At 43.0% G+C, this 16327-nt stretch overlaps 1 protein-coding gene across 1 annotated transcript in view; it reads left to right on the top strand.

The window, feature by feature from the left end:
• Positions 1-16327, top strand: part of tmtc3 (transmembrane O-mannosyltransferase targeting cadherins 3) — a 29552-nt gene that overhangs the window by 4922 nt on the left and 8303 nt on the right. The window contains exons 4-11 of the mRNA XM_056599774.1: positions 1689-1788; positions 3889-4004; positions 5836-6008; positions 8187-8439; positions 12278-12426; positions 12820-12940; positions 13315-13426; positions 15328-15431. Coding sequence (XP_056455749.1) covers positions 1689-1788; positions 3889-4004; positions 5836-6008; positions 8187-8439; positions 12278-12426; positions 12820-12940; positions 13315-13426; positions 15328-15431 — 1128 coding nt within the window. The remainder of the gene's footprint in view (positions 1-1688; positions 1789-3888; positions 4005-5835; positions 6009-8186; positions 8440-12277; positions 12427-12819; positions 12941-13314; positions 13427-15327; positions 15432-16327) is intronic.

Raw genomic sequence — 16327 nt, 5'->3', positions numbered from 1 at the left:
TAGCTTGGTGTTTCGTGGGTCAACCAAATAATCGAGCAAACCATGTTTAAACAGCTTTACCTGTGTTTGTGTACGTGTCAAGCGTGATCCAAATATTTATTATTTCGCCAATATCTCTTGCTCTGTGTAGTCAAACCTTAACCTCTAAGAAAAGCATAGACTACAGTGGTCTGCCCCATAAGTACCCTAAAGCCTAAACATAACCTCTACTTTACACTTACCCTAAATCCCTAAATTCAGCCATCTCTCACCTAAGAACCAAACTAAACTCGACAATCTGTAATCTAAAACCCATACATAATATCTCTAAACTAATTACTATATTTTAACCGTCTCTTACCTGATACCATCTCATACCCAACACCAAATCGTGATCATCTCTCCAGCAAAAACTTTTCGGCCGGGCTTTCAAGTCCGTACCACTTCTCACCCCCCCCCTCAACATAAGGGCTACATCTTTGTGAAGAATACAAATATTCAACTTTCCCTTTTGATCTGTGCATTGTGAAAAAAAATAAAGTTTAGATCAAACAATAAGCTCTGCAATGAGGTGCAGTATCTCACCAGCGAGCTGTGACTCGGGCAGATGATAGGAGAGGGAGGGAGGGAGGGAGAGGAAAGAAACCATCACCACAGCCTCTTCCACAAGGAGGCAGTCATCGTTTATGGTGCCATAAAAGCTTTTGTCGGACACAAGTCTGTAATCGGGAGTTTCTCGTGCAGCTCCCAGGACTGTCTGATTTATAACGTGAACCACACACGCACACACACACACACACACACACTGCTGCCCTCCTCCAAAGTCTATTCAGATATTCCTTTGAACTTGGGACCTCAACACATGGCCTGCAGTTACCAAAGATTCCAGAACTGTTAGTAATATGTGAGGATGTTTTAGCCTCAAATATATTGTGTAGTCGAGATTCTTGGATGCAGGAAAATTATTGAAATACTCAATGGCATTTCTTTGTGCATGACAAAATATCTTATTCTATGCTACAGGCTTTAAAACAGATCTCTTTTTGACAATTCGAAGACATTAACACAACGTCGTCCTTAATAGTGTAATCGATCGTGTTGGGTACATTGTGCATGTGTTACAGCCCGACATTCCTTTGGGAGGATGGAATAGCTCGGTGAGGGATATCACAGCATGGCTTGGCTCCTAGAAGGAAAAGCCTGCACGCTTCTTGCAATGTTTTTTTTGTAGGGATCAAGGGTTGGATTGGCACTCAATTTTCTCTGTGACTGTGTGTTGCCTTCAATAAAAGCCCCTTTTGTTTGGTTGATAGCCACTTTGTTTATTGGCACCTGCTAATCGTTCTCCTTTCCAAGCCATTTGGTAGGTTACACCATTTAAGAAGGGAAACAAACGTCTAATGCAAACTGTCCACAGCCTCATTTCATCCCACATGCACTGGTGGAAAGGTTTCTCTCCCTCAGGGCTCACCAGTGAATTTTCTATGTTCTGCTGAATTAAATGGAGCCACATTTGTTGAATACGCTGAGAGTCACAGACTAGGCATCGTTGAGCCTAGTCTGCGACTCTGACCATGCAAAATCTTAGTCCAGGCCCCCCCTTAATCTGTGTGATGTTTTCTCCTTGGCGTTTCCATTCCAACATCTTTCACCCCCATTAATATGATGCCTGCGCTGCAGCAAATTCTAATGCTGTTTTGTTGTATCAGGTCGCAGGTGTGGTTGGCAGGGCTGAACTGCTGTCTTCCATCTTCCTCCTGGCTGCGTTTCTGGCGTACACCAGGTCTACTGGCAGGGACAACTCCATAGGTGAGTTATGCAATATCAACAGGGTTTTGTACATCACAATGCATCATGGGCTATTTTGTTAGCCATATTTAGAAGACTAGATTATAAGAGAGAGAGAGTTTTAGGACTGTAATATCCGAACACGGAAATATACTGCCACATCTTGAAGTAAGAAATGCAGAACCACAATGTATCCTTATAATGAACAATAATCTCATGATTATTGGCTAAACCATGACCAAAATAACACAATAAGTAGCATTCCGACGCCCCTGAGCTTCCAAAAGGCTGTCACGTCTGTCTCTACTGTACAAGACACTGTACTGTACCTCAGACCGCCATAGCAAAACAGATTCTGACATTACATGTGCTTTATTTGTATGTGTTGGCTACTTTCAGAAAAGTTCAACACAAGGAAACAAGGCTTGCAATTGCATCACAATAAAACAAATTTAATTTCAAAACCTACTTAAGGCCCTTATTCCCAAGCCCACAAACATGGCGACAAATACCATCGGGCACGATACAACAGTCAGTTAAACCAGTACACAAAGTCCTATTCAATCCCATCATTTGTCAAGGATATTTTACTGCTTCAGTTATGTAATATCGTCTGTCCGTGAAGGTGTAACTAAATAAGATGAAATTCATGTTGTCTGTCAAGTCCCCCCACCTATGTTTTTTTTATGGGTGTATGGTTGTGTGGGTGTGTGGGTGTGTGTGCTCTGCTTGGGTTACACCAGCAACATCCTTCTAAATGGTTCCACAGTCGGTTCACTCTCTGGTCTAACATATAATTACCAAGCATGCCCAAGTGTCGTCTGGCAGCTGCTTGATTTATTGTCTCTGCTGTTTAGCTATGTTGCAGGAGCTCATTCCTGACAGACTTCATCTTGAGAGTCTGTGAATCAGAATCCCCCTGTGGGGGGGGGGGGGGGGGGGGGGGAGAGAGAGGGAGAGGGAGAGGGAGAGGGAGAGGGCCCGCCTCATGGGCGATTTCCCTGTGATGAAGATGTGGGGGTGTATTCATGTGTTTGAACTGCGCGTGTAAGTCAGAGCGCAATCCTGGCATTCGTTCAGCATTCATACCGTGACTGGCTGCTTGTCACGCACCTCTGAGAAGTGGAAGCTCTGCAGGCGTAGTGCCCGAGCTGCGTGTCCATGGCAACGCTTCGGAAACAAGGGTGACCGCAAACCGCGTGGCCGTGCATTGGTCCGTCACACACACCCACGGTGCATCACAGCGGAAGTAAATGCCACTTTCATCGCTGGCACGAGGGCTATGCCTCCTGTTTTTTTATACTGTATGTTACTCTCCAGGTTACAAACTTGTAAAATGGAAGCCTTCGTAAGCAACGTTGTCGCCGTGTCTATATCGTTTAATCATACGATTCTTAGCATCGGTATGCAGGACATCATTGATTGGTTGACATCAATCATCGTTAACCTCCGGGTTCAGTTAAAATAATGCTTGTGTACAGTAGGTTAATTGAGATTACCATGTTCATTATGTTGTAAAATATAATTAGTCAGCCACAGGAATTTTGCTACCTATAAAACAATGCCAATGACAGTTTCTTTATTACCACGTGTCAGCTGATGGAAGTGCTTTTCAATGAATAAAGCAGAGTAGTCAAATCACTTTAGCATCATTGCCTTTTCTGGGACACATCTAGGTGTATAAACGTGTCTCACTGTGATGTGCGTGCGTCACATCAAAACCTGAAACTACCATTCAAACACTTTGCTTCTCCTGGGCTAAACAGAATCAAGTTCAAGTGCACAGGGGCATAGGACTTCTTGTATGGTTCACTCATGTAATGATTTTTAAAATAAAAAAAAGCACATAATGGTAAAGTGTGTGTGTGTGTGTGTGTGTGTGTGTGTGTGTGTGTGTGTGTGTGTGTGTGTGTGTGTGTGTGTGTGTGTGTGTGTGTGTGTGTGTGTGTGTGTGTGTGTGTGTGTGTGTGTGTGTGTGTGTGTGTGCGCGCGTCTCAATGCGTCATAGTCTGAGATGGGGTATAGTGTGCCGGTCCAGTTTCACGAATCAAACTCCCATGAGGCACAGCTGCGGGTTGTATCCTGCCCACTGACACTGCGTTTGTCCTTCATGTCCCGCAGTGTGGACCCCGATCGGCGTGACGGTCGTCCTGGTGTCTGCGGCGACCCTGTGCAAGGAGCAGGGCATCACCGTGGTGGGCATCTGCTGTGTCCACGAGGTCTTCGTCGCCCAGGGGGTAAGGCTCCTGACACGGCTGTCCCAGAAACCCCCACTGCTACTGCAGCAGCACCCCTGCACACCTGGTCCAAACTTGTAATCTCCATTAACCTACACGAGCACACACGCACCATGTCGACTTTTCTATTATTGATGTGTTCATGTGAAACAGGGCCTTTTTTTAGAAGGACAAATTCCTCGGTGGACAAAAGTAACGATGTCACTTGCATTAAAGATGTACAAATAAAATATGAGGGGTGTGTGTGTGGACATACATAATACATAATTCTGTGTTCTAGTCTGAGGCTTTGTCGGGAACACACAACACAATATGTGGTCGCTAAAATGTCCTCAAAACTAGGTCTGTTGTAAATTCACTGAACTAACGGGCAACAAAGTGCGATGTGTGTGTGTGTTACACTTCAGTAAGTCAGGAATTGCAGAGTTTGTGCAAAGTTTTTTAATACATTAAGTGCATACATTAGGTGCCAGACATTGTAAGTCGATTTGGATAAAAGCATCGGTTAAATGCCCTAAATGTAATGTAAATGTTACCGATTTTGTTCCCTGCCTAGGGACGATGGATGTAAATCTGTATTTTTGCTGAACTTATAAATTGCATTTTCTTACTGATTGAAGTGCGCTCATTGAAGTGCTCAGCCCCCATCAAATAGAGGAATACATTTTAGGACAGGTTAAACCCTGTGGTCTCCCCTCAATCCCCCATCGGGTTGAGCCTAGGGTCGGAGGTCATTCTGGGACACTACAGCTGTACGCCGTTCATGTCTCCAAGCGTATCTGTTACAGATCTGAATCTACATCTCAATACAAAAGTCAAGATCAGCCTCAATGAGAAACCCCTTCCCTATCAGTGCCCGCTCCCTCTTTTGATGATTTCATATTTCCAGAGAAGGCAGAGTTCAAATAGCAGACGTTAAATAGAAGACAATTACTTGCCTGACTTGAAGTAATTGAGTGTCATGTCAGCCTCAAAGAACACCTTCCTAGTTAAATATATGATAAATGTATTGGAATGTGTTTAGATTCTTTTTATGGGTTGGGGTTGTGAATTTATCAACCAAACATTTAAACTCCCCCAGAGAGACACACCTGTCAAGCGGTTCACTTGCGTCTTACATTTTTTTATAATTTGTTTGCAGATGCTATCTCCCCAGGCCACTTCTGTGGAAAAGGAGCGAGAGCTAAAGTGGTGCTTGCGGATGCATGAGAAGATTACAAGACTTTAAAAGCACATGTGTTCATGCACACTAGCCATGTGCCATACGGTGTTTCCCATGCATAGACCAATGTGTTGCGCAGTGCCACAGAATCCACACAGAGCGCCACCAATTGAATCCGCTTCAAAAGAAATGCGATTCTTAAATATAAATATTGTTCCGTTCATTCATCTCCTCATAGCACTCTTTCTCCCTGACATTCTCGTTCACACAGGCATACGCACAGAGACAAGCGTGCATTCATGCCAGTGGGTTGCGGGTAAAGTTATAAACAGCTGATTCACCCACTCCTCCTCTCAAAGCGCCTATCAAAGGAAAACCCGAAGCAGCGGGATTCAGAAAAGATAATGTTAGCCCTTATGCACTCAACGTTCATAAGGGCTAACATTGCTTTCTGTCCGTGGGAAACACTCACCATACTTTCATTGGATCAGCGCCAATGATGAACCGGCCATTCAAGTTGTGATGACAAAATGCGTTAATATATTGTAGAATGGTACATAGCTTAAAGATTGTGTTATGCTCAAACTAACTAACTAACTAACTCACATCTGCAACAAGTTTCCTTTTGCAATCCATAAATGTCCACCCTCTCTCTCTCTCTCCACACAGTTCACGTTGCCCATGCTGGGGGACACCTTCCTCCAGGTGCTTCGGGATAAAGCCTGCTTCCCCTACACTGTCCTGCAGACTCTCCTCAAGCTCATGGTCCTCGTGATCAGCACCCTGCTGCTGGTGATCGTCCGCGTCCAGGTCATCCAGTCCCAGCTCCCCGTCTTCACCAGGTGGGTCCCGCCGTCGACACGCGCGCCTTCTTTGTGGTGGTATACAGAGCGGGTCACCGCGCGCTGGGCAGTGCAGTGTGGTGAACCGACCCATCCAAAACTGACGCACATGCTGACTACCGTTGGGCACTCCTTGAGCAAAATGCTATAACCCCTACTGGCTCGTTATTATCGTGCATCTAAAGTAACTATCATTTGCTTTGCATAGCAGTGTCTGCTTCAGACCATATGTTTTGTCATGACTCGGGATTCTGAAAATTAAAAGGAGAGACTCATGTCATGGGGTCTGATTTCAGCTCTTCAGGGTCCCCGTCATCCATCTCTCCAAGGCTCGTCGGTTTAGAAGGTCTGTTCCTCCATGATAAACACTGGCTCTGTTCACAATCAGGGGGCCTAAAGGCTTTCCGTTCCTTTCCGAGGGCTCAGGGTTAGTGCGTGTTGTGTAATGTGGCCTAGGAAGCCCTTTAAAACTAACTGTGGTTATCGGCTATAAAAATAAAATGACTTGACACATCAAGTGAAAATTATCCTGAGCTCTTAACCGTAATATAAATATTGCCAAGATGGTTTTAGTGCGAGCTGAGTTAAGTGATTATTCCCCTTGTAACCTCACATGGCTACCGCTCCTCTTACAATGTAGTTTTTTCAAATCAAGGCCTACTGCTGGCAGTGGTTCAGGATGGAGGGCGATTATCGAGGTGTTTCGAGGTGTCCCTGTTCAAGACACCTTGCCCTTACCGCTCCCGACGAGCCGGCTGTCGCCTCGCACGGTTGACACCGCAGACGGTGTGTGAGTGTGTGTGTGTGTGTGTGTGAACGGGTGAATGTCACAATGATTGCAAAACGCTACGAGTGTTGGAGAAGCGTGTGTATATGTGGTCCGTTTATTCATGTCTTGATGAGCTTCCTACGAACAAACGAGACAAAAGCAGAACACAACACAGCTGCTGTGTGTTTTATGTGCGCGAGACCGCTGACGACGAGTTCCAAACCAAACGGACATCGTTTTTATCATCACTGGACCACGGGGGTTATCTAAACACATTGTATGAGTTTTGCCTCGGTTCTCAACGCAAATCATGCAATGGTTTATGTAATGTCTTTAAACAGATTTGCTTTAGTGAAAGCTCTCCTCGCCTTCCCTTTAACCTCTGTGTCGTTTTGGTGGAAACACTAGACGAAGCCTCTTCTGTCTACATTGGCTTCGATCCAACAGGAAATGTTAAAGATCTCCTAGTAAAGAGTGATATAAGTATTCTATAATATATTTAATTTTATTCTTTTATCCTGAATTTATCCATTTAGTATTTTCTCTTTACAACACATAGCCCAAAGATAAATATCAAATGTGAAATTTGTGCATTTCTTATCTTCTAAGAAACCAGGGAAGCCTCTGTTTACGTACAGCAGTCCTGCTCCTACAAGACGGAAACACAAACACAAACTATTGTTGGTCCTATAGCATAGACAAATAAAATGTACTTTATCCCCGCAGTGAAACCCAAAGACACTGGATCTCAAAGATCAAATGACACGAGGTTGGCCTAGATGCTCCTAATCCGCCTGCAGTTATGATGGGCTGTCTCCAGATTGTATCGCAGAATTAGGATGATTAAAAAGAAAGCACTGGTTGAGCAATAACAATGACCCGGAGCAGTGATTGGTCTTGGCGGGAAGACGTGAAGAGGGGGGGGGGTTCTGTCTTTGACATGGTGGGCCCAGAACTGTTTAGTCTGTGGTGGGTTTACCAAACAGAGCAGCTTAGCTCTCAGGAAATATCTGAGCTGTACAGCATCTGATGTTCAGCGCCAATCCTTGGAATGCTGCATAGAGTGCTTAAGAGGCTTTGCTCCTCTTGGATGCTGGCGTCGGATGTAGGTTCAACCCCTATGGGATTCCTGTTTATGGATGAGTTTACTGCGGTCAACTCCTTATCGCGGTAAAACAATTTATACCTGCTCTCAAAATTATATTCCGAGTTCCTCAGAGTTGAGACGTTTATATTGTTTTGCCTATTTGTTTGTCGTTTCACTCTGGATATGTTTTACAGCTCAGTTTGCCTTTCACATTTTTCACCTGATTCTCATCGAGGTCAAGGTCTCGTTATCCCAGGAATCTTGCACCCACAATCGCTGTTGTTTTGACTGTTGCCTCCCCCCAAAATCCTTTCCTCTGTAGATTCGATAACCCGGCGGCAGTCAGCCCGGCGCCCACCAAACAGCTGACGTTCAACTACCTCCTGCCCGTCAACGCGTGGCTCCTCCTCAACCCCTCGGAGCTCTGCTGCGACTGGACCATGGGCACCATCCCCCTAGTGGAGTCCTTCCTAGACGCCCGCAACCTGGCCACCCTGGCCTTCTACGGCCTGCTGGGCCTGCTGGCCTATCACAGCCTGCGCTACAGCCACAGCTCCGCCAAAACAGTCATCATGGTGAGCCAACGTTCCCGTTCCCATTTCTTTATTTTGCATCGGCGTGGGACAGAGAAAGGTCTCTAGAATGGCCCAGTGAAAAAACTAAACTATACACAACCTACGGCATCTGAAGGACATCATTGGGAGAACTGAGATGTGGCTGGAGCCCAGGTGTACACAAAAGTCATCATCTGTTGTGGGTGATTTTCATGAAGTGAATTGTCCATTCCATCCATTGGTTTCCTTATTACCAACTGGGTGTGGACTTGTATATGGAATTGGATGGACATACATGCATACATGTATACAAGCATACATACATACATACATACATACATACATACATACATACATACATACATACATACATACATACATACATACATACATACATACATACTGATACACAAGTCTATTTGATGCTGGGTATCTTACAAGTTTGATTAACAAATGTAAATTTTACAACACTTGGACTCGACAATCCAGTTAAACTATTGTGGTGGAGAGCAGCAAATGGGGACAAAACGTTTAACTACGGCAGTGCCAGAGCATGTCAGAACATGCCAGATGGGATGGAGTTTGGTGCTTGATGGTTTGCAACAGACTCATTGAACGCTGAGGTTCGGAGATGGGACCAATGGTTTCACTTTCTTTCCCGAATGGCTTATTTTCATGGGATCTGGCAAGCGGACTTGACGGGTGACGTGAAGCATGCAAGAAAAGCAAAGACAAACAACATTGTTGCATTAGAGGATGCATGGTGAACATTACATTGCTCACCAATAGGTTTGACAAGGAGCCACAAAAGCACAAACAAAGCACAAAGCTTTTCATTGTCACTGTTGACATCCACACTACTCGCTCAGTTATTTCATTCATTCACTGAATGAATACTTATAAAAATGCTGGATATACCATACCATCACTACAGTAAGTGTGCACGTTATATCTCCTCCAGTATGGGCAATTCATGTTATCATACAGTATATCTCAAATAAAGAACAAAAGATAGATATTATCTATGTTATATATTATTAACGCATATTATCTTTCATTGGATGGGACATGGGGCATTGCTACAAAAGTAAGATGGGAAGAAATGAAAAAGGCTGTCAGTCAGCAAAGGCATTAGTTGGAAGCTGTTGTTTGGTTTGGTGCTGGTGGCTGAAGTAAGGTTGCTTGTGTAAGAGTCCCCTGGCCTCCTAAGAGGTCATTAAACTCAGTGAAAACACTTTCACTAATGATCTTTTTCCACCAGTTTTCATAATATTATCCCAACATCAACCCATTAGGAAAGTCATATTGGCAAGCTTTATTTATTGTGCTGTTCCAGCTTTATGTGTTCCACGTGGTGGTGTGGTTAAGGTTTTTCTGGACTATTGCCTCCTGCGGAACAAATTACAGATCGGCGGAATTGTGAGGCTTTATGGGGATATTCATACTTCTGCATTATGATACATTTCCAAGGGAAGCAGAATCTTAGGGCTTTATTAAACGTGGGAGAGTTCAGCACCGATCCTGCAGATGGCATGTGAGATTGTGGGAGTACGTTGGGGACGGGCCAATCGTGGTATCAATAATTTGACAAAGAGTGAAGCCAACTCAGACTTTCCGCAACTCAAAATACTCTTGAGTTGTGAGTGTGGGCACTTTGGGTTGGTTCATTTTGGATGTTGACGTTTAACCATAACATGTAAAGCTCTGCTTATGATATAATGGTAAATATATAAAAGATAACTATAGTGTCTATTTTTAACGCTATGAAGGGCAATTCACAAAAAAATCTTTATTTTTCTTCTCTGGGAGAGGACTGAACCTCGTTACAACTTGAGAGAAATTGTTGCTTAGACCCTTTTGAGGAAGAAAATGTAATGACCAGTTTCATGGGCCTATAATGGATTGACTGAAGCCATCATTTAAGGATTAGGTGAGTGAGGCAGTTGAGCCAAGGGCAATTTTACACAATTGTAGTCTTTAGTACAACTCTGACAAACCTTAAATACCATTTACAGTTCAATGTGTCCTGTTTGTAAGCGTGTTAACATTAATTTATTAAGGCAATCATTGGTGCATCGCCATTGGGATTTATTGACTTGTCCAGGACCTTTCACACTATCCCGGACCATCATGATATGTAATAATTTGACCAGCATAGGGATATCTCAGCAGCCATTTCTGGATAAGTATGTCCATTTAAATGGGGTTTAATTGGCTTAGCATATGTCATGGTGTGCCACAGGGTTTAATATTAGGCCCGATGTTTTGTAGTGTCTTGTTCATCCTTTAAGGCCAGAAGATCTTTGTCACACTTTAACGTGTCTGGGTTATGGTAATCTGATGTTTATTTGGACGCATCAACTCTGTCTGCACATGTAAAACGCTGTCTAATCCAGTGCTGTCAGAGGTGTTCCAAAGTGTAGAGCCCTTCAGCATTGTGTATGGCTTTCCCATTGCTTGCAAAGTTCCCCAAAGCACAATGTCTTTCACAGGGTATAAATCATTATATAAACCTTCTTCTGACTAAATCACTTAGTGCTATTTAATAGATGTCTCCTGTTATTGCCTTGTGATTTTCCAAGTTCTAATTACAGAAAGCCAAACTCTATGTCCTTGTCACGATAATCTCTAGCTTGAAGCTCTGTCCCGGAGTGACAATCAGTTTCTTGAAGTCAAAGTTGTCTTTATTTTAAGCCCCATGTTTTAATGACCACCAAAGTTATCTTTGTACTCGTGCCAAACGCTTATTGGGGCTGGGTGGGAATACTGTCTCGGTCACATGACGATTCATTGAAGTAATGTACTGTACTGAATTATGGGGGTGCAAACAACTTCCGTAGGATGTGTCGCCAGCACAGTATCCTTATAGCCTTATCATTTATGATGGTGATAGTTTGTTTTTATTCACAAGTATTGCGATCCAATGTTGTTCTTTACAAGCCGTAATGTGTGTGAGTGTAATCATTAAGTATCCGTACAAATAAGGTCTTCATTCCCCAGGATCAAAAGAAAGATAACATCGGTTAAACTATGTGAACTAGGGCTGGGAGTTGTGCAAGGTGAGGTATTGCAGGGGTGTTCAGCAGAAGCTTTCCGCCACCTCTTTACTTCTTAATTCTTGTGGGAAAATTGCCTCTCTGCCTCAGGCTGGTTTGGGCTGTCAGAGTGCACGGCATTTTGTGAGTTCAATGTAATCCCTTAATCTCTCATTTGGACTAGGAAGACATTTATGAAATTGCAACATAAACCATTCTTTGTGGCTTGTGGTTACACTGCAAAAGACAGGTGACAATTTTACGAGGAATATGACGGTGAATCACTGCTCTGAGTTATGTATTGGGTTTGGTACACAATTGAATAACATGGGTTTGGCTTTGAACAGCAATCACAGAAATGACAAATACTATCCATTGTTCTATAATTAATAAGAACTTGTATCTCACATACCTATTGCCTACCAAAAAAATTTGCACTTCTTGGTTTGCGTCTCTATTTGCAGACATTTTAATGCAATTAACATGCTTAACATTTCTCAGTTATTTTTACTACATTTACAAATTACTTTGAGAATGTTGATCTTTTAAAGGTTGTACCTTTGAGCACAAAATGTTCCTTCATTTATCAAGATGTACAGGAGGAAACCTTTTTGTTTTCACGAAAGGGAAGGGAAGTTTACATACCGGGGATTTTATCTTATATTTGAACATGCTGGTTTCATATAACATAGGGGACTTTTCCTAATGTGTATCTAGTATCTGCAATCAAATCAAATGTTTCCCTGTCTTTGCCTGTCTCTCGATCTCTGCCCATCTCTTGCTCTCCACCCGTCTCTCACTCTCTGTCTGTCTCTCTCCCCCAGGCTCTCTCCCTGATCGTGCTGCCCTTCGTGCCCGCGTCCAACCTCTTCTTCCCGGTGGGTTTCGTGGTGGCTGAGCGGGTGCTCTACGTCCCCAGCATGGGCTTTTGTGTGCTAGTGGCGCACGGCTTCAGGGTGGTCTCGCGCAAAGGGTGAGTGCTTGTACAAAGTACACCTTGACCTTCCCTTTGGTCAAGATGTACTTCCTCGCAAAGGGCATTTTGCCATTTGTGAGGAAATAGCCTAACTTAAGTGCTGCAAATAATGGGTCCCCTAGATTTGTTCATGTATTCATGGTCCATAAAATAAAAAGTTGATGCAGCTGGCATCCAGCATGTTGTATCAAAGTGATTTTGGCCTGAACCCAGGAAGTGTTCATTTTTAATAATTGATGATATTCCAGCTAGTGATAGCCAATCCATGCTGTATGTAAATGGAGTTCCCGCCACATGGTGAGGGAATGAGCATTGATGGTCTTGTCCAGTGTTGGAGTTAGGTGATCATTTGTACATGGGCACGGTATTGAATGTATTCCTCTGCTCCAGACAACTGAAGAAGATGTCGTGGATGGTCATCGGGGTCCTCCTCGCCACACATGCCGTGAAGACCTTCAACCGGAACTTGGATTGGGAATCTGAGTACACGCTGTTCACCTCTGCACTGAAGGTACGCCAGTCAACTTGGCCAATGACGCCAGTTTAAATGTGCTAATTATTTTTTTAAATGATCCTTAGCTTCCTTGCCAGAATGCACAAACTGGAGCCGGGGTTTTCCATTAATGTACAAGACTAAGGCGGACTGGCACAGTACCCTGTTCCAAGATAGAAACAGACCCGCACACCGTGGTCTATTTGATTATAAATAAAAAATACATTGTTGCATTTTTTATTAAAAGTTATGGAACTTAGCATGCAAACGTCATTTCATCAAATGTGTTATCAGGCATATGCCTTTATTTCCGTGTTCTTGATTAAATACCCCGCAGGTATGTTTTCGTTGCGCATGATTAAATATAACAATCTTCTGTTTTATCACCTCAGGTGAACAAGAACAATGCCAAACTGTGGAACAATGTTGGGCATGCACTAGAAAACCAAAACAATTACGAGAGAGCTCTCCGCTATTTCCTCCAGGCCACCAGAGTGCAGCCAGGTAAGAAAACTGATCCTATCTGATCTTCTGGGCTATAAACAATTATTAGGCCAAATCCGGTGTATCGCACAGATTTCCCTCTGCAAGCACTTGTTAAATAAATATTAACCTTAACAACTGCCTTTTACGCCAACACCTCTGCCAGTGGTAATTTATTGTTAATTATTAATCGGTTAATAGTTTTTGTCTGTGAATAATCCCATCAGCAACATGGTGGTGTTGTTTGAACATGTGGAGGTATATAATTCCTTGCCTGCGTAGCTAAAGTTCAGCTGCTGACTTATGTCCCTGCTGAACAAATTGACCAGGTGGAATGAAATCTAACAGAAGCCCGGGTATTTCGTTCATTTTAAACCTCAGAGGATGATTGTGTTCACAAGATTCTGTTTGAATTAGGGATGCACCGAATATTCGGCCACCGAAAATGTTCGGCCGAAAATGGCCCAAAACATAATGTTCGGGTTCGGCTGAAGGAGTAAAAAGGCCGTACATAATACACAGACATTTTTATTTTTGATAAAAAAAAAAAATAAAAAAAAAAAATTGTTTTACTCATTTATTTAAAGGTACATTTTTCTTCAATTCTTGCTATAAGGTCTGCTGGAATGTTAGAAAACGTTCAGTATTAAATAAATATTTTGTATCAAATTTGTAATTGACTTTTTTTATTGAAAAGCAAGACAAAAAAGTTTATAAAGGACATTTAATTGTTTGATTTGTGCAATGGTGAAAAATTAAAGCAAAATGAATGAAAAACAGTAAAAGCCACATTCGGTATTGGGTTTCGGCTTTCGGCCAACTGTTTCAGTGTATTCGGTTTTGGTTTCGGCCAAGAATTTTCATTTCGGTGCATCCCTAGTTTGAATAAGGGTTATGTATATTTGCGTCTGAACTGGGGATTAACATGGCGGTTAGGGGTCCAGTTCCCTCTGGGAGTCCCCCATTCTCAGAATGTATGCACTTGAGAAAGTATTTTAATGGAACCTAATGTGTGCTTTAGTGAGCTCACTATCTTGCCTGGTTGGTGCAACATCCCTACTACATACCCTCTGATTCCCAGTACATGAAATGAAAATATACAAAATAACATATGTAATATATATAATTTAATCAATTGAAAATCTGGCCGTTGGATGACTCCCCCCTGAGTAGTTAATATTCACTTGATTCAAGTCTGAAAGAGTCTGAAAAAAGAGAGGCCTCTTGAATTACTGAACAGATTATCAGTCACTTGAATCATGCATTCTAAATTGGGTTGGGCAAGCTGGTTCAATCTTTCCCATCGCCCATGTTCACTCGGCTTAGCCTCTGTCTTGAGTTTCCGGCTCTTGTGCATGGCTCAGACGCAGGGGGTTTTCTTTGCTTGTTTCCTCGAAATCGCCATCAAAACACATTATTCCCATTGAGGATTTCCTGGTTCTCTAATCACCACACATCAGCTTTGCATTCCAGACACGCTTTGTGTTCAAAAGGGACTACTTTGTGTTCAAAAGGCACTACAAGCGTTATGAAATAGTCATGTTTCAAGGTTATTCATAGCCCCTCTAACCATATAACCATTCAGATATGAATCAGATGTCGCCATAAAACATACAATTCAAGGTGTCAATTCACCAAAGACGCATTTGTAACCAGATCTGTCAATCCACATGATTTCTGATTTTACTAGGGCCTGCCATCATCCTATTTAACCATACCAAGTTCTATCATGCAAGAGCCATATAGAATGCCTATGTGGACACTGGAGGCGCATTCTAATGCCAGGTGTAAATTAGATGTTGTACGCATTTTAGTGACATCCGATTCCAAGGGTAAAACAGGGTGTCATTTAGTCAACAAACACATATCTATTGAATTCGAAACCGATACTTATCCTTTCTCCTGATTGGTTGTCTATCTAGATGACATCGGTGCCCATATGAACGTGGGGAGAACCTACAAGAACCTGAACATGTCTAAAGAGGCTGAGGAAGCCTACATGATCGCCAAATCCCTGATGCCACAGGTACCTGCTGCGTGCGCGTGCGTGTGTGTGTGTGTGTGTGTGTGTGTGTGTGTGTGTGTGTGTGCAGCATGGAATTAAATGTTCATTGCAAGGACACTCCTGCTATACAGTGGTTTGCAAAGAATAGTTATGGCATCCGTTTTGTTTGGATAAGAATTGTTTATATATGTGGCAGGCAAATCGTTTTATGGGAAAGTAAAACCAGTTTCTTGTCTGCCAGCAAGTCTTTTATTAGTTGTCATGTTGGGTCTCTTTCATCTAAAACCTTGAAGAAAACAAGCATTAACCTGGAGGTGACAGACTCTTTTGGAGAGATGTCCTCACACCGCCTTTTAATGCCAGGTGCGCCGTGAGCCCTGAACTATGAATGAAGGATTTTGTAGGAAACGTCTTGCTAGGGTGTCTGACAGCCGTCAACATTCTTGGATTGATCCGCAGCCTCAGTCTACCTTTAGGCACCTTCCTCACTAAGCCCTAGCCTTAGGGGAAGGGAGGGGTTTGGCAACCTCTTGTAAGGCCCCAAAGTCTTTTGTCTGTTGGTGTTATTGCATTGAGGGTGTTGATGATAAAATAGTCAAAAAGTGAGTAGTAAACAAACATTCCGATATGATACTCTGCCATTCTGCAACTGTATAATATTAAAGGTGAAATTCAGCTATGGTTGATGGTTCACCCTTTCTGATCCAAACAGTCAAACGGCCAAATGTGTTTGGCCGTTTGACTGTGACTTCTAAGTGATAAGACATGCAGTTGGACTACCCCTTTCCCAGTGAAACAAGGAGAGGAGCGTGTGGTTTAAACGTGGGACTGATCAGGGAGCAGAGTGCGTTCTTTATCTGGGATCTTGGTTCAGGTTAGCAAGGGACAGCCAGCGGTCTATTTGGAGGATCAAACAA

The sequence above is a fragment of the Gadus chalcogrammus genome, chromosome 9 (assembly GCF_026213295.1).
Source record: "Gadus chalcogrammus isolate NIFS_2021 chromosome 9, NIFS_Gcha_1.0, whole genome shotgun sequence".
Classification (NCBI taxonomy): Eukaryota; Metazoa; Chordata; class Actinopteri; order Gadiformes; family Gadidae; genus Gadus; species Gadus chalcogrammus.
This window is presented reverse-complemented; position numbering and strand designations above follow the sequence as displayed.